At 39.4% G+C, this 22999-nt stretch overlaps 1 protein-coding gene across 1 annotated transcript in view; it reads left to right on the top strand.

The window, feature by feature from the left end:
• Positions 1-21150, top strand: part of RTKN2 (rhotekin 2) — a 73959-nt gene extending 52809 nt beyond the window's left edge. Inside the window, exons 6-12 of the mRNA XM_075841139.1 lie at positions 636-833; positions 1904-1998; positions 3521-3627; positions 5066-5197; positions 6312-6477; positions 17486-17593; positions 19565-21150. Coding sequence (XP_075697254.1) covers positions 636-833; positions 1904-1998; positions 3521-3627; positions 5066-5197; positions 6312-6477; positions 17486-17593; positions 19565-20094 — 1336 coding nt within the window. The 3' untranslated portion in view covers positions 20095-21150. The remainder of the gene's footprint in view (positions 1-635; positions 834-1903; positions 1999-3520; positions 3628-5065; positions 5198-6311; positions 6478-17485; positions 17594-19564) is intronic.
• The last annotated feature ends 1849 nt before the right edge of the window (positions 21151-22999 follow it).

The following is a 22999-nucleotide window of genomic DNA, read 5'->3' on the forward strand; positions in this document are numbered from 1 at the left end:
ACATGAATTACCCCAATGTGACCATAGACCCCTTTTCTCTTTCTCATGTTGGGGGTATTAATGTGAAAGTAGTAATGGGGTACGCAAGCAGTAAGAATTGATCTCCGGTATGTTACTTGGCAGCTGTCCGATTTAGTTGTTTTATTTTATTTTTGAACATTGAATCCTAAGGAACACAGAACTGTGTGTTGTATATTTGTTTAATGTAGCAGGCGATGGATCCTGGAGACTGTATACCCTCAACCTTTTTTATTCATTTTTTTTTTTTTTTTTTTTTTTTTTATCCAACAAAGGTTTATACATCTGTAGTCATCCTGTACATTGCTGGTAAGTTCCATTCAATCTGACCTCAGGTAAAGAAACTAAAACTGGCACAATTTAGATGCAAGTTTGTGAGGAAAGATCTGTGGATATGGATTTTCCGTTTTCCTGCAAGTTTCCAGTCTCTTTATGCATTTATTGTTTATGAACTCACCTTTTTATGTTTCTTGATGTTTGGCTTCATTAATATGCACTTAGTTTGGTTTTCACAGGACAATCAATCTCTTCTGTTCGTATGCTTTAATGTAAAGTGCACAGCTTTTTATTGTGAGTTATTAATTTACAGCACAACAGATGTTTACTTGCTTTTACAGCACTGAAGCAAGGCCAGGCTTTCAATTAAAGCTGGAAGTATATAGCTGCAGCATGGAGGAATCGTCTATAGCAAACACTCCCAAGAAACTTGCACGGAAGCTTAGAAACTCAATTGGGAAATCTGCAGGGAAGAAATTTAATTCAGAACTTGAAGGATCTGAGCCAGAAGCCTTTTTGTTGTCAAATTCTCACATGCCGTGAGTTGTACTTTAAACATTTATTACGTATAATTCATTATGTATAATATTCTGGTCACTGTCTAATTGTATAAACAATGTATGGAATCTTGATTCAAAATTTATATTTTAATAATTTTATGCAGGACTGGGGATTATCGTAATCGGTAATTCTGTGAATATTTCACCGTAATATAATTCTGCTTTACCAGAGTTTTGCTATTGCTAGAATTGTTTATTTACACACCCTCAGTCGAAGGGAAAAATTCTGTTTCTAGCACGTTCTTGGAAGAAAGCAGCTGTATTTTTCTAATATCATACAACTTATTTAAAGGCTGTGAAAACCTTTGAAAGCAATGGATTTTTATTTATTTTTATAAAAAGGTCAATCAGTGAGTTTTGTGCAACTTTATAATTCTTTTTTATTAAAAATAATTTTTGCTCTTTGAGATACAGCTGCTTTGTATACAGAGCAGCTTTATCTTACGCTGAATCCTGTACCCGTCCGGTCCGCGGGACTATAACAGCAGGAAAGCGGCACTGTGACAGGAGTAGATGACCTGGGTGCAAGCCCTTGGGTATCAATCCAATACCCAAATGGTAAATACAAAGCAAAAAACTGCAGCACTCTGGTAGAATTCAGTGAAAAGTGTGGACTTTATTCACCTTGCAACATTTCAGCTCACTCAATGGAGCCTTTCTCAAGCAGGGAAAGGCTCCATTAAGTTAGCTGAAACGTTGCAAGGTGAAATATATATATATATATATATATGTATATGTATGTATGTGTATATATATATATATATATATATATATATATATATATATATATATATATGCGTGTGTGTGTGTTATTTATATTTTTACGTACTTACATTTTATTAAGGGAACTAAAATTAATTACATGAAACATTCCATTTAATTAGTTGATGACCCTAATTCTTCTAGTTAATCAACCCTCCGGGGCTGGCAATTTGGGGAGGGGAAGAGGTGTTGTCTAAGAACTGTAGGCTGTGCCAGATTTCGGGTCTTTCTGAATTAGCAGTGGAGGAAAGAGTATAATATTTTATCGCTTTTGTTTTACCTCTTAGGGGAGCAAAATACAACCTTCTGGCTCATATTACATTCACCCTGGATAGTGTGGAAGATGGCTTCAGAACTCATACTCTTACTATAACTGGACATGGTAAGGCATATGCATGCAAATTTTAAGGCACCGTTACGGTTTATGAAAAATAGCTGTACGGTTTATGAAAAATAGCTGCAATAGCAATTTATCGTTGTGAGAAAAAAAATAAACTACAATTTGCCACGTTTAAAAATGTGACCACTATAGTAAGGGTATGTTCACACGATTAACAAAATACGTCTGAAAATACGGAGCTGTTTTCAAGGGAAAATGGCTCCTGCTTTTCAGATGTTTTTTGAGCAACTTGCGTTTTTCGCTGCGTTTTTTACGGCCGTTTTTGGAGCCATTTTCAATAGTCTATGAGAAAATGGCTCCAAAAACGTCCCAAGAAGTGTCCTGCACTTCTTTGACGAGCCGTCATTTTAAGCGCAGTATTTTGACAGCGACGCGTAAAATGACAGCTCGTCTGCACAGAACATCGTAAGACCCATTGCAAGCAATGAGCAGATGTTTGCCGACGTATTGGAGCCGTCTTTTCAGGCGTAATTCGAGGCGTAAAACGCCTCCATTACGTCTGAAAAGAGGTTGTGTGTACATATCCTTATTGTTTTACCAATGATGGGTTTTATATCTGGGTTACCTCTTATTTATACTCCAGGGAAACCGTAAATGGTCATAGCCAAAAAGGGAGTTCCTGGAGACTAGGAGCAATAAATATACTCTTGGGATTAATTAAAACTGTGGTTCCACTCACCAGTCTTCATCTAAAAAGCTCTCAAGTAAGAATAGGCCTCATTTTTTTCAAAATGGTTTTTATTAACATTTTCCAATAAGGGGTACAAAAAGTAGAAAGGGGAGGATGGGGGCTGAGAAATATACAAGACATTGAAAAAGATCAAATAATGGGATAAAACAATAAATAAAAAAGGGAGAGAAAAAAAAAATAATAAAAAAAAAAATATATATATATATATATATATATATATATATATATATATATATATATTAAAGAGAAGTAAACAAAAATAGGGGGGGGGGACAAAAACATAACAGTCATAACCGTTACTATTAAGCTCATTATATCCATAATTCCAATAAGTCAGGTGAGGGGATCTACATATCAAGCAAATGCAGGGTCTCCCCTTCTCGTCGGGTTTTCAACCCCAGCGTGACTATAGCATGGGCATGGAACCAGCCAAATACCCTGTGCCAGTCTCACCGATATGTTATCCAAAAGCTTTGAATAGGCCTAATTTATAAACTAGGCGCATCTCTGGATGTCCATGCACCATAAAGTCACATATACTTCAGCTTTGAACTGAAGTAGAAATGCGCTATAATTTATGCCACTTTCTGATGTAAATGTGTTGGTCCGCTGATGACCCCCACCCCTTCCGCTAAGCTTCGCCTATTTTTTGGAAAGGCGTTGTAAGTAAAAATGAAAAGGTGTACGTAGCCTTTAACCCCTTAACGACGAGTGACGTATATATCAGTCAGTCAGTTTTGGGGTTTTTATTTGTAGTGGAGCAATAATAACCCAATTATCACTTTTTTTTTTTTCTTCCCCTGTCATTCGCAGAGGATTCCTCTTTCTGGCTTCCATTGTATGGGAATTTATGCTGCCATTTGGTGGCACAACCCACGTGTATGACTGATGATGTGATTACTGGATTTCTTAACCAGCAGGTACAAGATTGGTTATAACCCAAAGCAGCAAAATCACTGGGTTATTAACTTTCTTATTGGGATTGGGTCTAAGAGCCGTTCTGTGAGTTTCTAGTTGATCTTCGTAAATATCCTACGTTTGATGGGTTGGTTGAGCATTTGGAATCGGCTCAATTAATCAGAGCGCCCTACAAAAAGTATGCGTTCGCTATTGAAATATATCAAATTTTCTCTATTTTTTTATTTATTTTTTTTTAAATCTTCATCTAGAGATTCTGGTGATCAATCTCCCTAATCTTTCCATCTTTCCTATATGGTTGTTGCTGACTTTAGTTTCTTTGCGTTCATTAATGCTGGAGGAACGGTCAAAGGTCGTCTCTAAGATAAATAGACTTAATGGGAATGAGCTTCCAGGTATATCAAAACGGAACAGAGAATTGGCTCCTGATATTTCAATAGATTGGGGGATGGTTGATAAGAATGTGAAAGTTCGTTCCTGTAATTTTCCACATAGGACCCCTCAATGGTTAATATAAAACAGACTACACATCTTCACCTAATAGATTGGCATCAGTGGGTCTTAGATCGTCCCCGGGATGTCCGAAGTGTTTTTCTAGCAATGCTAATCTTATACACTTGCACTGGAGATGTCCAAAGTTGTGGTGCTATTGGAATATGATCATGAATGAGATTAAGTATACATACAAGTTGAAAATATCTATGGATTTCAAATTGTGTATTTTGGAGATCTAAGCAGCTTTAAGGTCCGTGGAAATGACAAAATAGTGATCCTGAGGCTGCTTATGATGGCCAGAATGGTAATACTGGATGTCTCCGCAGATGGAAAATTGAAAAAATTGGGTATTTAGTAGCATATGGCTTAAAAAGAGTATTTAAAAATATCCATTTTCAACTTTTCTTTTTTTCTTTTCCACAGCCTACTAGGGGGTGGGAGTACCCAGTGTGACCCCCCACTTACGTTCTGCTGGAATTTATAATAATGCATGATATTCGCTATTTGTATTTTAAAAAATAATAATTAGTCTAAAAAAAAAACAGAACAAACCTATTTTTTGCATTACAGATTTTACACATGTGTATTTGTCAAGATCTCTTATGTATAGCGCCCCCACCATCCCCACCATCCCCTGATCTCACATTATTGAAATTTATTTCCTAGGTGAAATAATTGACTATAAATTACTCTTCCCTGTCATTTTAAATATAGCACAAGGAACATAAAAAAATCCATCTTTCGTTCCCATGTGTGCCCCATAGTTAATCAGGCTTGCCTTTCTCAGCTGTTGCCAGTTGATTTCGGTGATTGTCTGACGAATCTATCATTATTGATATGAGATATTACACGATCTCTTTGCTTGCACCAAAATGAAAATGTGTGTGTTTTTTTGTTTTTTTTGTGCAAACAATATTTTAATTTCTGTCTCGTGCTTTAATGTAGGAAATGGTTGGAGCCGTTCGTAGTTGGATCAGACTCTTCTGTGTGCTGAAAGGTGGGAACCTTCATTGCTACTATACACCAGAAGAAATAGAGGCTAAAATCGAGCCGACTATGAGAATTCCTATTAACAAGGTAAACTGTATCTATAGGTGAATGTCTAGCATTTCATTTAATTACTTGAGAAAGGCTTTTTTTGAAGTTTCACCTCCACTTTAATTTAGATTTAAAAATAAAAAATTACCAGAAGTTAGAAACAAGCGGCTCATATTACACCATTCAATGGGTGTCGCGTAACAATCACATTATTGCATAGCCCATGGCCTTGGGCAGTTTACGCACATCACTATCCGTGACATCAATGGATACACGGATGTGGGCTCACTTAATCGGCAAATCAATTTGAGTGGTTCTGAACGTATTAGGTAATTAGGTTTCTATTACAGAAATTTCGTAAGGGATATTCCTATCTGAAGCATTTGTGGCAGAAATCCCTGCTAGTTGGGACGAATAGGTGGTCCCCTATCGGAAGAACAGGGGTCCCTTTACTCCATCCTTGCCGATGCAAAGCAGCTGCCAGGTAGTCGTTTGTGAAGTCTATGAGAATTATAGAAGGAGCTAAGCAAGCAGTGCTTGGATCTTTCCGTAACTCCCATTAAATCGATAAAACTGGCAGGCTCTGAATCGCCAAACAAGGGACCACCATTCTTCCAAAAGGAGCACCCAGAGGAAATCCGTGTAAACACAGGGAGCGCATAAAAACTCTATGCAGATGTTATCCTTGGTTGGATTTGAAACCAGGACCCCAAGTGCTAGAGGGCAACAGTGCTAACTACTGAATCACCGTGCTGCCCCTTAAAAAAAAAAATATGTAAATATTTTAGGCCCATTTATATGGCCATAATATTATATATACTCCTTTACATAAACTGGGGCAGATCCAATCTGAAAAAATTATGGAAACCTTTTCGTTTTGGAAAAATTTCAGGCGAGTCCAGTGCGATCCACTACTTTTAATGATCGCAACCTTAGAACTTTCATACAGGTTTATAGGATGTACAAGAGAGAATAAGGGCGAGAGGTGCTTTTACATTACATTTCATTATAGCCAGCAAACATGACGGAATCTCCAATAGAACCTCCGACGCAGATGTGAACAGAGCCTTATATATGATATGACACGTGTTTTTCTCTTTCACTATACTTTTTAGGAATTTGTTTTTAAATCGTTTTCTTTTTTTCTTTTCAGGAAACAAGAATCCGGGCTGTGGAGAAAGACTCCAAGAAAAGAACCAACAGTTTTACCGTTATCAACCTGGTATCTGGAGAAGCAGTAACGAAAATATTTTCTGCTGACAGCAAAGAAGAACTTCAGAAGTGGATGGAAGCCTTCTGGCAGCATTTTTACAACCTCAGTGAGTGTACACATGTACCAGTTTTCAATACTGTGACTGTAATTGGTTACAAGTTATTAGTCCTGCCATTTGTGAATGTATACCTTATTTACAAGGTGGGATAGTGGCTATTCACCAGCTATGTGTTTTTCAGTTTTAAAAAAAGAAAAAAATGGCTCAGTTTGTTAAAAAATAAATCTCTGGTGTTGACAGTAAGCACGGACTTCCTAACCTGGCACATAGAGATACTAATATATTACAGTAATCGTGACACTGATACTCTCCTATGCCATTTTGGCTATTGGAGCTCAAATTTTGATTGTCTTTCAGGTGCCATGTTTGATTTGCAAAGCCCATGAGAGGCCAAAACCGTGGAAACACCCCCAAAAGTTACCCCATTTGGGATACACCCCTCAAGAAATCTATTTAGGGGTATAGTGAGCATTTAGACCCCCACAGGTCTTTTGCAGAACGTATTGGAATTAGGTTGAGAAAATGAAAATCTACATTTTGTTCCACTAAATTGTAGTATGTCTTCATTTTCACTGGGGATACTGGAGAAAAAGCACCCTAACATTTGTAAAGCAATTTCTCCTGATTAGGGCAATACCCCATACGGGGTCATAAACTTCTGTTTGGATACACGGCAGGGCTCAGAAAGGCAGGAGCGCTATTTGGCATGCAGATTTTTGCTGGATTGGTTTTTGGCCACCATGTCGCATATGCAAAACCCCTGAGGTACCAGAGTACAGTGGAAGTCCCAAGAAGTGACCCCTTTTTGGAAATTACACCCCTCAAGGCATTTATCATTTGCCTGGACATATGACCGAGCTCAGAAGTGAAGAGCACCATGCGCGTTTGAGGCCTATTTTGTTGATTTTCACAGCATTGGCCCACAATTGCAGGGCTCTGAGGTCAAATAGTAAAACAAAACCCCAAGTAGTGATCCCTATATTGGAAACTACACCCTTAGGGCATTTAAGGGGTGTAGTGAGTATTTTGACCCGACATGTGATTCTACATTAGAAATTAGTGCCCAGCGGATGGTGCAAAGTGAAAATTGCCATTTTCCCACTGATATGCCAATTTAGTGCACAATATGTTGTTCCCAGTTTGTGCCACTGAAGACAAATACCTCATAAACTGTTGAGCAGGGTTCTCCCGGGTATGACAATGCCATATATGTGGACGTGCACGCTGTAGGGTTCAGAAGGGAGGGAGCACCATTTGGCTTATGGAGCACAGATTTAGCTTGGTAGTTGTTCTATTTGGGGTTTTGCTGGTATTTCAGTCTATAATGTGGGGGCATATGTAATCTGTGCGGAGTACATCAGGGTATAATAATGGGGTAAATAAATAATTCAGAGATATGTGGCCAGTGTCGCACTGATGAATGGTGCCCAATCTTATCCGCTTTTGGAACGCTCTGCACGTTTTTCATCGCCATATTCTGAGAGCCAGAACGTTTTTATTTTTTCTCCACCAGATCTTATTTGTTGCGGGACAATCTCTAGTTTTCATTGGTACCAATTTTTTGATCACTTTTTATTCCATTTTTTTTTTTTCAGTGTTCACCCAGGAGTAATAAAATAAATCTTTCTTTATTCTGCGGGACGATACGATTACGGCGATACCATATATATATATATATATATATATATATATATATATATATATATATATATATATATATATATATATATATATATATATATATATATAGTTTTATGTTTTGCAGCGTTTGCACAAAAAATAAAATCACTTTTTTTTTAAAAATATTTCATTTTTTGTGTCACCATATCCTGAGCGCCATAACTTTTTTTTTAATTTTTACGCTGACAAGGCTGTGTAAGGGCTTGTTTTTTTGTGGGACGTGTTGTAGTTTTTATTGGTACTATTTTGGGGTACGTGCAACGTTTTGATCACTTTATTCTATACTTTAGAAAGGATGGTGACCAAAAAAATAGCTGCCTGTTTTTTGTTTTTTTTGCAGTGTGCATTTTTCAGTTTTTTCCTATAATAAGACTTCTTATAGGAGAAAAGGCAGTTTTTAATTTTTTAACTTAGTTTAACACTTTTACTGGACATTTTTATAACTTCTTTTGTCTCCCACTAGGGGACTTGAAGACCTACACTTCATCTTTATTCTAATACGTTGCACTACCTACATAATGCAATGCATTAGAGCTGTCCGCTATTCGCTGACAGCAAGCCTATTAGGCTCCGCCTTCGGGCGGGGCCTAATAGGCTTCGTTACGTGGCAGACCAGGAGGCCACTGTTGGCCTCCGGTTGCCATAGCAACGATCGGCATCCCTGCGACCACATCGCAGCGCTGCCGATCTCCTGGAAACCACTAAGTTGCCGTGATCACGTTTGATGGTGGCATCTAAGGGGTTAAAGGCAGGGAACGGAGCTAGCTCCGTTACAGCAAGATGTCAGCTGTAACATACAGCTGACACCCTTCGGCTGATGGCGCAGGCTCAACTTCTGAGCCCGCCGCAATCTTTTATTTGCGGCCAGAAGCCTTTTAAGCCCCGACTCCCGGTTGGCCTTAAAGAGGCTCTGTCACCAGATTTTGCAACCCCTATCTGCTATTGCAGCAGATAGGAGCTGCAATGTAGATTACAGTAAGTTTTTATTTTTAAAAAACGAGCATTTTTGGCCAAGTTATGACCATTTTTGTAGTTATGCAAATGAGGCTTGCAAAAGTTCAAGTGGGTGTGTTTAAAGTAAAAGTCCAAGTGGGCGTGTATTATGTGCGTACATCGGGGCGTTTTTAATACTTTTACTAGCTGGGCGCTCTGATGAGAAGCATCATCCACTTCTCTTCAGAACGCCCAGCTTCTGACAGTGCAGACACAGCCGTGTTCTCGAGAGATCACGCTGTGACGTCACTCACAGGTCCTGCATCGTGTCAGACGAGCGAGGACACATCGGCACCAGAGGCTTCAGTTGATTCTGCAGCAGCATCGGCGTTTGCAGGTAAGTCGATGTAGCTACTTACCTGCAAACGCTGATGCTTCTCTTTTAGCCAGGTAACCATGCTGCAATGCTGTGATTGGTCAGTCACTATTGACTGACCAATCACCGCAATCTCAGACCGCGTCGTGATAGTCACTGGGACTCGTCGGGTGAACAATAGGCTGTCTGTGACAGCCGATGTCACTGTTCTGTCACCATGTCTTTTGACATGGTGACAGAAAACACCATGACGTAACTGTACTTCATGGTGCCTCAATGCAGTGCAAACCATGACGTACAGTTGCCATGGTGCGTTAAGGGGTTAAAGGTGTCCGGTTTAAAAAATAAATAAATAAATATATATATATATATATGTATTTATTTTTTTCTGCATATTTAAAAGTTATTCAATTTTCCAATATCCTTTCTGTTTTGGTAGCTCACAGGTTTTCTAAATCTCTGCTTGTTGTTGTTCAGTAGGAAATTGATTGTTTCCTTCCAGTGGTTAAAATTCTGTCCATGGTCATGTGATGGACACACAGGTGCTTGACTCGTTACAGTATGTGTATCAGAGCTGTGTCTTCTAATGATCCCAGCACCTTTTGTGTCATCACATCACATGACCATGGACAGAATCATCCACTGGAAGTAAAACGATGGATTTTCTACTAAGTGACAACAAGCAGAGATCTTGAAAACCAAGTACATTGGAAAATTGTCTAACTTTTTTAAATATACAAAGAATAACTTTAATTTGCTGAAACCAGACAACCCCTTTAACTTATCTTGTTGTTGAACCACACATCCCAGTATACCTGACCAGCATGCAGGACCTAGATTTTTCTTATGGGGCTTCTTTCCGTGTGGTCTTGCTGGGCGCTACATGTAAAAATATTTTTCATCTTGCCATTTTTGCAGAGTTGGGTGGTTGTTTGCGCTAGTACCAAAGTCTCTACCTTTAAGTCATTCCATAAACATTGGTTTGTTGTAGGTTTGAATGGACGGCATTGTACACACTTTTCCTGTAGTATTTATTACCTGTTATTTATACTGGTATGAAGTGGGATAAATATACTCTGTGTAACTAGTTTTATTTTTATTTCATATTTTCAATACATTCTCCACTAAAAACATTCTTTTTGTAATTGATAAACAGGAGTGGATGTTTTAGCGCTAGTGTACACGGTGTATAGCACTTCTGCCAATACCATTCATTCTGTTACAGCAGGGCTATGACTACATCTCGGGGCTGTGGGGTTTTGGTTACAGAAGGAAGGATTTAGTGTTTCATCTGCAAACAAAGTGGGAAATAAGAACTCCTTTCAATGCCGTTCAAAACGAAAACCCATATATTTATTCATATGAGAAGCCTACAAGCTACTTATAGTATTAGAATCTTGTTTTTCCAGTTACTATTTAAAGGGTACAACCTACAAAGTGTTCCTCACCTGTACTCAACAGGGGGCGCCTCAAAACAACTAGCAGAACCAAAACAAACACAATTCCCAGAGCAATATCGCAAAATAGAATATTTTATTCATATGTCAAAAAATATGCCATTACAAATAGTTGAAAAAATGGAGGGACCACAGTTATGTGGCACACCACATTCAAGATACAGGAAGAAAAATCCAAGCAGCCCACCATACCATACACAAACCCACATGCAGATGATATAAACATGAAATCGTAGATACAAAGTCATTTATCAACCCGGAAACACTAGTCTACGTTTGTAAAGAAAACTGCAACAGTACATGCAGATCTGCGTAGTATATTACATGCAATATGAAGTGCAAATATAAAAAGTTCTAAGAATGGTGATGAGCCCGCCCCGATTGACCCTCAAACTCTGATCCGCTGTTGGACGGCTCATCACCATTATCAGCACATATTTGAGGCCGTATTTTTGATTGGATGAGTTTCAAATGTCTAAGACATCATTTTGGGGTACATCATTTTTTTTTAATGGCAGAATGCATAAAAAAGTAAGGCCCTTTTCTCAAGATATTTGTAGTGTAAGTTAACTGTAAGCATTGGGGGAAACTACCAGCGTATGTATTAGACATATCCAAAGGCCCTTATTCACCCGGTGGAGGCCAAAAGAGTGTCGTTTTAGCCTCTAGTCCACTGCACTATTCTATTAAGGTATCCACTAGAAATACGTATATAGTGTGGTAAATGTGGTGTGTTTTTTTTTTTTTTACTGTGAAAGCGTATGGCATACACTGAATATATTTGTATAGCTCTGTTGGACACCGTGTAAAAAGTGCTTAACTCGGCTATCATTTATTTGTTCACCGCTTAACTTTAATTTATATCAAACGTTAAAGTATACCATACTTTTATTATTTTTATGGGCTTTGTTTAAAAAAATTATTTATTTCAAAGTTAAAGAGGCTCTGTCACCAGTTTAACTGCCCTATCTTCTACCTAATCCAATAGGCGCTTTAATGTAGATAAGGAATGTTTGTCAAAAATGTGTTTTTAAAAAATAAAAAAAAACACGAAAACAGTTATGACCATTTTAAGTGTTAAGCAAATTTGTCCTTAATGCCCAAGTGGGCGTTTTTTTTTTACTCTTGACCAAGTGGCGTAGTAAAGAGAAGTGTATGATGCTGACCAATCAGCGTCATTCACTTCTTCTCTTCATTCATGTCCAGCTTAATTCACAGCACTGCGTGATCTCGCGAGATCACGCTGTCCTGTCACTCCTGTAGTTCCTTCACACAAGCGACAGGAGAATGACAGGACATCGCCTCCAGCCCATGTTTTACAGAGGACTTCACCATACTTTCTTCCTACCATCATTCTGGTCCAGGTTGATCTTAGTTTCATGCTGTTCCAGAACTGGGTGGCTTCTATAGATGTTGTTTGGCAAAGTCTAATCTGGCCTTTCTATTTTTGAGGCTGATTAATGGTTTGCACCTTGTGGTGAACCCTCTGTATTTGCTCTCATGAAGTCTTCTCTTTATGGTAGACTTAGATACTGATACACCTTCTTCCAGGAGAGTGTTTTCACTTGGGTAGATGTTGTGAAGGGGTTTTTCTTCACCATAAAAAGGATTCTGTGATCATCCACCACTGTTTCCGTGGACTTCCAGGCCTTTTGGCGTTCACAAGATCACCAGCGCGCTCTTTTTTATTTTTTTTAATTTTTTTCTTACCTCTTTCAAGAATGTACAAAACTGTTGATTTGGCCGCTCTCCCAACATTTGTGCTATCTCTCTGATGGATTTTTTCAGCCTAACGATGGTCTGTTTAACTTGCATTGAGAGCTCTTTTGACCTCATGTTGTGGGTTCACAGCAACAGCTGCCAAATGGAAATGCCACACCTGGAATCCACTTCAGACCTTTTACCTGATTAATTGATGGATTAACTAGGGAATACCCCATGCAACCCATTAAATAGTTTTTGAGATAATTGTCCAATTACCTTTTGGTCCCTTGAAAAAGAGGCAGCAACATATTAAAGAGCAGTAATTCCTGAACCCTTCCTCAAATTAGGATGTGAATATCCTCAAATTAAAGCTGAGAGTCTGCACTTTAAGCCCATATTGATTATGTAACTGTATATTCAATATGTGTTGGTAAACGGCTAAAATGCCAAAACTTGTGTCACTGTTGAAATAATTCTGGCGCTAACTGTATGTTCTCCAAAACTCTATTTATGCAGGGAAGCATTGCCATAACTAAGGTACAGGAACCACCTCTCAGGCATTTGTCAAATCCTCAAGATATACCATAAAACTCTTTGGATAGAATACTCTTAGTTATAAATCATGCGTTCAAATATGATTTAAAACCATGTTAGTCCTTCTACAGTAGTCAATGATGCATATTAAAGCATCATTGCAACCTCTGCTCCCGCTGCTTGACTCGCGTACGTGAGGATGTGGTAATATAACTTTTTTTTTTCCTAATTTCTTTTTTTTTTTTAAATCTGCAGAGTCTTTTCTGTAGGAATTCAGCACAAAAAATAATTGTGACACACTCCATCACATGCCATATTATATAGCTCTTCTCCCATAGAAGCATTGCTTTTAGTGGAAAATAACACTTCATATAGTAGCACCTGACGCTGCATTGTATGGCGGCACACAGTCTGGCTGTGCTATAGGCTTGTGTCGTGTGCATGAAGACTTAGCCTTATACATGTGGCTGGGTGTTATCGGTAGGTTTCTGTGGATGGTTTTAGGATATGGTTTATAGTCGAGGTTGTATTTTAGTGAATCGCTCCTAACATAATGAACCGCCATGAAATCCTTCTCCTGCCTGTTCTGACTTCCTCATCTCTCGTGCTAATGTCTCCAGTGAGTGCAGTTACCACCAGCCACATTCAGATTAGATTTCCCCCAAGCATGAATCTAATTACATTTTTTTCTTCAGGAATAGACAATGAAATATTGTCTGTTTTCTTTTATATTTAATTACCATGTTTCTGGTGTTTTACAAACTGGCATTTTCTTGCAACATTAATTTTGGCAGAGGTAGAAAAAAAATAACAAAGCCATCTGATTATTATTAGGTTTTTTTTCTTCTATAAAAAAAATAAACATTTAACCTATTTGTACCCATCAAGCTTCTGTATGTAGCATTGGCCCATAGTGTAATAAATTCGTAGCTATAATAAATATATTCGTTTTTGTTTTGTGCAGTTGATCACAATCTCCTGATCACCCTTTTTTTTTCTCCATATATATATATATATATACACACACACACACACACACACACACACACACACACACACACACACACACACACACACACACACACACACGTTCTTCCTATAGAATTTATGTGTGTGGATAGTTAGATAGATAGTATTTTGACCAACACTCTTTGAATTTGACTCCCATAATCTGCCACCAGGGGAACAAGGATCAGACAGGTTGGATTTTTCCTGTCTGAGCTCATTGTTTATAAAGAGATCAGCGGTGTTAGAGGCAGCCATTGATCTCCCCCTCTAATGAAATACATTAGGCTGTCATCTAATTAATGTACATGGTCCACTTAACTCCTTACCCCACCACACTAGACACGCCGTTTGAAAAGTTTGCTCTGTTCTTCAATTAGTCTAATCTCAAGTAGCCGTAAGCATAATGATTTTTAATCCAATATCATTAATAATTAGTCTTTGGAACAATTACCACTGTTATGATGCCAAAATGATTGGCTATCCTTTTGATTTACTCGAAAAATGTTTCTGTCCTGTGTTAAAACTTGTATTAATCATAGATCGTTTGTGACATGCATCTGGCGGTCTACCTAGTCATCAATCATATGTAAATAACTGCAGAGCAACTTGAGTTATGTCTATTCAATGGAAGACCCTGTCCTGCTCCTGCGTCCTGCTGCTGACATGGCTTTCATTCTTCAGTTCACTAGTAGGAGAAAACATCCTGTTCATTTACTTACCTTTTAATTGCTATCATTGAGCCGTGAGCTTTAGAGAACCTTATACCTCTCATGTGACTAGTGAATTTCTAGACTGATTATAAGATGAGTTGATTGGAATATTAAATCTATTCAGGTTCTGTTTGTCTGCGCTGAAATTCCCTCCAAGGGCACTGAGAACTTTTGTATCTTGTTCATGCGATTAGCATTCTGTTCATGTGTGCCGCTACATAATGATGATTAGCCATACACTGAAATACACAGGGATTGATGTTACATGAAGCCTTGTCCAGCCGTGCAGCTATAGCCAAGGTTAATTGTACCTTTTAATAACGTTTATGTATTTTTCTGCAAGTTCTCCATCCAAATGTCAAACAAGAAATATTGGAACGCTCCATCATTCAAAAGAAAGTATCTATTGATTCGTTCTTTGTTCTAGCTGTGTAGTGTAACAATAGTTCAGGTTAGGAAGATAACGGCACTGTGTTAATGAGCCAAGTTGTTGCCCTGTTATCAGCAGCTGACAGCACTGTATGAACTGCTTGGGAACAGCTGTTGTACAAGTTCTTGACATTGCATGACAGCTGCTCACAGATCGGATCATTCACCAAACAAATATTTATCCAAAATCCACTAATGATTTAACACTTTGGTTTTTGTGATGCTGCGTACTGGTATAACGGGATTATATATTTATCTGCTATACATGGGCTCCCTCGTCCAGGTACCAAGGTGAGTTGTATTTATGCAATTGCTCTTGAACAGTCAATGTAATTTCTTCTCTCGTCTATTAAAACAAGGGTCCTATAGGATATAAAGGTCAAAGTTTAAGTGGGCTTAATATGTTTGAGTGACCTTGATTAGGAGGAGACTAACTCTGAGGACCTAGCAAAAAACAGAGTTAGATAATAAATTGACAGGTGCAAATCTGCTGTGACTGCAATGCAATAGCAAACAAACATAGACCCGGTAGTGTTCTGTAGGCGCTAAGATATATGCAACGATTTAAAGTCTATGTAAACCATTGGAAATTTTTTTATTTATTTTTATAAAGAACTGTGTATAATGTGATTTTATACAACTTTTAAATAGGTTTTTATTAAGTTGATTTTATTTGGAGCAGGTCCTCCAGCTGTTATCGATCACATCTAAGTTCATAAAGTTACAGCTTTCTGCTCAGCCGTCAGTCCTCCAGACCTGACGGATTCGGCTTATACACCAAGATACAGCTTCTATGAATACAGGATTACATAGATGTTGTATCACAAAAAGTAAAAAATAAAAACCTATTTAAAAGTCTAATAATCACATAGCCTTTAAATATATGGGTTATTTTACATTTTATTGCTGCTATATTAACTATACTTCGTGCACATTTTGATCAAATAGTATGAGCCCACGTGCCACGACAAGATGACCTAATATAAATGGGTCCCTGCACAAAACATTATACTTTACAACAGGAGACACCTCTCGCTTGGGTCTAGGTCTACAAAATAAACTCTGGGAAGAAAGGAACCAGATGAGAACCATGCACGACCCCCATATTTGCAATGCAAAAAAAACAGTCAGTCAGCATCTCCAAATAAAAACTAACTGGAAGGATTCTAATCTGCTGTGACTTCAATGCAAACAAACGCAAAGATGCAGCAGGACATTTGGAGGTGGTGACTGCCTGCGTTTTGGTCGAGCACTCCTCCCATCTGACAAAGCTGTCAATTACAAGAGAATAAAGCCAGTTCCTACCTACCCGGAATTAGTTTGTGAGCCAAGGTCCAAGAGAAACGTGAGTCGGTTTAGTGTAGGGACCTGGCTGTATGTGGTCGCTTTGTCGTAGTGAGTTCATGCAATTTGACCAATTATAGTAAATATAGCAGTGATATAATTTTTATTAATCCATATATTTAATGTCTGCATAGACGCTGTGTGTCTGTGCACTGCCAGAAGCTGGGTGGTAACGAAGAGAAGTGGATGATGCTGATTCGTCAGCATCATACACTTCTATTCACAACGCCCAGCTAGTAAAACAAGTAAACACGCCCAGTTGTACATAAAGGCTCATTTGCATAAATATAAAAATGCTCATAGCTTGTAAATAGTATTATTTATCTTCTAAGAGCCTGGAGTTTAAGCCTGCATGATAGGCCAGAACTGCATTCGCCATTACGCTGGTGGAACCAGTCAACAAGTTTGTGGACAGACAAACCGGTAACAGGTTAGCGGAGCTCCTGTAATGCAGTGAGACAGTTACTTTTCTTCCAATATCCGATTTTTGTGCAATCCTCAGAATGCAACTCACCCGCACAAGCTCTTTGGAGCCATTGAGTAACCAGGGAATGTTGGGAGATTTGCGCTCTGAAGCCTGCAGACTGAATGCACTATGTAAATGTAATACAGGCTTTATATTCGGATCAATATAAGGTTAGTTACTGGTTTTACTGGGTGATCGGTGTACTGTATATCATTTTAGCTTCTTTACGTTACCATAAATATGACACTGAAGACCTAAGAGTTTGTCTTCCCTCCCCTGTTGTCCTTTGTGCACACGCAAGATAGTTATGTTTCTTGATCAGCTTAATGAAGGAAAATCAGAACCTCCATCAAAGGAAAAATATATTTTGTGTGTAAATGATGCTTCCCTGCTAACACAGTTGTTCCTCTCTTAGGTCAGTGGAAGCATTGTGCAGAAGAACTCATGAAAATAGCGATTATGTCGCCACGGAAACCACCATTGTTTCTTACAAAAGAGGCAACGTCCGTGTACCATGATATGAGTAAGTGTAATTTGTAGATGTGGAAGGTAAAAAAAAAAAGGCACTGGATTTTATTTCATGGTCTATGCACACGATCTACTGTCCGCACTGAGCTCAGTTTGATTTCTATGTTGTTATTTTGTTTTTTTCTTGCCATATCTTACATTATTGGTTTAAATAAATCCTAACAAAGGGAACTCGTACAGATACCAGAATTAGTCATCTAATTATTACTAATCTATGTGTAAGGCTCGGTTTACACTACATTTCTTATGTTTGGCATAGGCGTCGAGAAAGCTCCTGGCACATATCTTGAAGGGATCTATAGGCCCCAATTCACCCGTTTTTTTCCAAAAGTGTGTCCTTTTGGCATTCACCGTGCCGGTATTCATCAGCTTACTGAATTCCCAGTATGGAATAGCCTAGTAAGTCTAGTGGTCGACCACATTTTATTTTATTTTTTTGCTTTTTTCAATGGGGTCTATGAATGACTTTTCCCATTGTTTGCCTGTTTAGTGGGATTTGTCATACCCTTCTGTCTAAGGTATACGTTTGGAAATCCTCCCGACACATACCTCTTAAGTAGACGTTATGTGAGCAGAGCCTAAGAATGTTTTTCCATGTACATACATTGTGGGAAAATGTGTTACTACTTCCCTACTCCCAAACTAGCAGAGTCCATCAAGCGCTCACCAATCTGACTTGGACTTTACTGTGCCCCGTGCGCACATGGATGGGTTTGATTTGTACACTGTACACAATATAGGGAGTGTTATTTATATACTGTATTACCGTGTAGTAGCGTCATATATTTGGCACGGATAAAATATATGTAGCTGGGCTGAGTTTGTCAATGCAGCCGTATGGTTTGACAACTGGCAGTATGTGCTATGGTTTCACAGTGCATTACTTCTTGTTCTCTAGGACTACTGGTCACTCAGAATTCAGGGGAATTTGCATCACAATCCCATCCAAAAAACAGATAATAAAACCTTGGTTGAGGATGGACCGCTGTGACCATCACAAATCCTGAGAATAGCCCAGGTTTATTCCTATTCATTCAGGAGGGGTGGCGAGGGACAAACAAAGAATTGGACTTATGAAACCTGCTGAGTGAAATCATTTATCTGGTTTCCGTAACTCCTATTCATTTCCTGCATATCTGTGAATGATATACGCTGTAAAATAAAAATCTGCTTTATCTATGTAAACCTGTATTTTCCAATACTTATTCTTTCTTTGTTCTGTAGCACTTGTTTGTACTCTCAGTACAGTAATTTTTTCCTTTTTAACAATTCAGTTCACCAGTAAAGCCCTACTGATTTTTTCAGATTGCATTCAAAGCGGTTGTTTGTGGTTTTCAGTGACCTATCCTTACAATATGCCATTAATGTCTATTTGATGGGAGTCCGACCCCCGGGACCCCGACTGATCAGGACGTTGTTATCCAGGCACAGCGACGTTTGTAAGGATGTGGCTATGCCTGGTACTTCCGCTCAACCCCATTCAATTAAGTTGTCTTAGCTGTGGTATCCTATCCGGCACCGATACACCCAATATGTACCTCACTGAGCCTGAATAACCAAGTTCTGTTGATCGGTGGAGGACTCGGGGGTCGGACCCACACTAGTCCTATATTGATTTTATATTCTAAGAAAAGGCCATGAATTGAAAATCTCAGACATCCCATTTAATTATCAACTAATCACTAGACAATTTTCGGCCGGGATCACCCATCATGGTCAATTTGCAGGGTTTGGTTTTTTTTGCCACAATTTTCGCAAAATCACATCAAAAAATGCTAATTGACCGTGGCATGTGAACACAGCCTTAAAGTTAAATTGCCAAACTACTAAAACTTGATCTTCTTAAAATGTGTATACATGTATGGAGGCGAGGAAAAAAAATATGAAGCATAGGGAGCCATTGATGTACAAATACTTGACTTGGTTTTGATTCCATTCTGCATTTTATAAAATTATTTTTTTTCAGGCATTGGCTCTCCTGTAAAATTTGAAAGTCTATCCGATATTGTGCACAGGAAGATTGAAGAGACAGATGGGCAGTTTCTCATTGGTCAGCAAGACTCTGTTCCACCTCCATGGTCTGTTTTATTTGATGGCAATCATCAACTTCATATTGAAAAGAACACACTCTCTCCAACATCAAAAAATAATGAATCAAACCTTCTGGATGGCAAAGGAAAGAAGAGAAGAGCTCCACCCCCACCCCCCAACAAAACTCCATATAGTACCGATCATAAGGTCTCAGATCCTACAGAAAAGGAGAATATCTGGCCACGATCAAGCTTTTCTCGCAAGTCTCTTGATGCCAAATTGTCTTCTATCATGCAACAGTTCCAGAGACCAATCGCCCCTTTGAGAAAGCCCATATCCACCGAGGGCAATGACCAGATTGAGAGAGTTGCTGAGGAGGTTCTATCAAAACCAGTTCCGGCTCCAAGACAGAAGTCCATAAAAGATAGGCTGGTTCCGAAGTCATGGTTACAATCACAAGAATGACTTGATCTTCATATAATTGTCTGTACGTGTATAAATGTATTGTCAACTGGAAGTAAATAATTCACATACATATTAACTGTAATTTGCTATGAAGAACTTGTCGAAAAGAAGACCTATTTTTTTTTTTCTTCCCTCTGAACTGTTGCACAGCATAATTGGCTTATTATTTTAATCACAATCCTATCCTCGTGTTATTTGTTATGTGCTCGGATTATGTAGAAGAATTTATCGAAAACTCTGAAAGAAAACCGGGCGCCTAATCTTCAAAGAAAGTTTTCTTTTTTTTATCATTATCCGCTGGCTCGCAGTCTGGTTCTGCCTCATAATTACACGCAGGACACAAAAGTAAAATACCAGTTTATATTGAGTAGTGCACATTTTATTCCTTTCTTTGTTACTTACTGTCCCGGGCCAAGACTTTGCTGTGATTAGACCATGGCCAATCGTGGACAATATCCGCCGTGAATCCGCAACAAACCTGCGGAAATATCCGCTTGTGGTACATGCAGATTTTGTCATGGATTTGCCTTGGGTTTCACCATATTCATTGCAAAGGGTGATATCTGTGGTAAAAATCTGCTGCTTCTCCGCAGAAAAAAAAGCATGATTCAGATTTGAAAATCCACACCAGGCTCTGCTTTCAGTGCAGTTTTTTTCCGCTACGTGTGGATGGGGTTTGGAAAATCCCATCTACTTGTATTGTACTGCAAATTGCTGCAAATTTTGCAACGCAGAAGCTGCAGCGCAAATCCACCACATCTGGCTTCACCCCTCGTTTTACTAATCGGGACTATTACAGTTCATAATCATTAAATATAAGGCAATACTATGCAAATCCTGAATGCAAGTCGTATACTGTATTGAGTGCATGTTTTGTTCCGCAAGGGGCCATTGGACCGTGTCCCTAAGGCGTGCACCCACCTACTTATGTCTTTTGATCTAGTGCCGCTGATATCCAATGAATTAGATACTGAAAAAAAATGTTTTCGTTTTTTTTAAAACATATGTTGTGACTGTGACAGGATTTTTCTTTTGTGCCAGGACCCTGACAATTAAAGAGGCTCTGTCACCAGATTTTGCAACCCCTATCTGCTATTGCAGCAGATCGGCGCTGCAATGTAGATTACAGTAACGTTTTTATTTTTTTTTAAACGAGCATTTTTGGCCAAGTTATGACCATTTTTGTAGTTATGCAAATGAGGCTTGCAAAAGTCCAAGTGGGTGTGTTTAAAAGTCCAAGTGGGCGTGTATTATGTGCGTACATCGGGGCGTTTTTCTTATTCAAAGTTTTATTAAGTTTCAGTACACAAAGTTACAAGACATAGTGGAGGGAAGGCCTCCACACAGTAAATTAACAAACAAACAAGGTCAAAGACCAAAGCAAAAACCCACTAAAACAAAATCAGAAATGTGCATCACATCCCCATTCAAGAACATTATTCAGTATACGTCAGTAGCATGAATGAGTTCATGAGCAAAGCAGCAGAGCATACGTTGAGGCCACTTAATTGAAGCAGAGAAGGAGAGGCACATTACCCTAGACAGGGGAAAAGAACGAATAGAAAAGGCCCCAAGAGAGGGAGGGAAAGGAGGGAAGGGCGAGGGCAAGAGGATCCTGGACTCCTGTTCCGGGGTATTATGAATGCAGCCAACAGAAAATAAGCACCACCGTACACTTCACAGGGGCATAGGCCAACTCAGGTCACGGCCGTGAGGTATGAAGAAGACGAAAGGAACACTATCCATGGCGACCATGTAGACGTATATTTTACCACAGCTGCCGGGGAGTGAGCTACCAGGTGTTCCATGTGCTGTATCACGGCAACCTCCCGAAACCACTCATCTAATGTTGGAGGCATTGCAGTTTTCCACCTGCGCGGGATCACTGACTTTGCCGCCTGAAGGAGATGTCTAGCTAGGGAACTTTTATAAACGTGTATTGGCATCGGGAACATAAATAACAGAGCAGCTTCTGGGGAATCGGGAACAGAAACTCCGGTAACTTCTAGTATTAATCTAAGTACTGCATCCCAAAAACTCCTCAACAAGGGGCAACTCCACCAGACATGTAACATGGAGCCTCCCGCAGCACCACACCGCCAACAACTGTCAGGCACAGATGGAAACCATTTATGCAGAGCCGCCGGGACCCGATACCATCTAGAGACAATTTTGTAACTAGTTTCCTGGGCCCTACTGGCTATAGAGACTTTTTGAGAAAGGGTGAAACACCTCTTCCACTGTGCTTCTGTAAATGTAGTCTGTAATTCTCTCTCCCAAGCCCCGCAGAAGGAGGGGAGTTGTTGGGATCGCTGTGCAAGTAGTAGTTTGTATAATGAGATGGCGTGGGTAGGGGGCTGGGTGGAGACACAGAGGCGTTCAAAGTCAGTTAACAACCGGTGGAGATGTGCGCGTCGATTAACTGCTCCATAAAAGTGCTTCAACTGGGCGTATTCATACATACGGCGAGGAGAGAGCACGTCCTCGGGGCAGATAGAGGTTAAAGGGAGAAGAGAGGAGGCACATCGGGGCGTTTTTAATACTTTTACTAGCTGGGCGCTCTGATGAGAAGTATCATCCACTTCTCTTCAGAACGCCCAGCTTCTGCCAGATCACGCTGTGACGTCACTCACAGGTCCTGCATCGTGTCAGACGAGCCAGGACACATCGGCACCAGAGGCTTCAGTTGATTCTGTAGCAGCATCGGCGTTAGCAGGTAAGTCGATGTAGCTACTTACCTGCAAACGCTGATGCTGCTGCAGAATCAACTGTAGCCTCTGGTGCCGATGTGTCCTCGCTCGTCTGACACGATGCAGGACCTGTGAGTGGCGTCACAGCGTGATCTGGCAGAAGCTGGGCGTTCTGAAGAGAAGTGGATGATACTTCTCATCAGAGCGCCCAGCTA

The sequence above is a fragment of the Rhinoderma darwinii genome, chromosome 11 (genome assembly GCF_050947455.1).
Source record: "Rhinoderma darwinii isolate aRhiDar2 chromosome 11, aRhiDar2.hap1, whole genome shotgun sequence".
In the NCBI taxonomy this organism is placed as follows: Eukaryota; Metazoa; Chordata; class Amphibia; order Anura; family Rhinodermatidae; genus Rhinoderma; species Rhinoderma darwinii.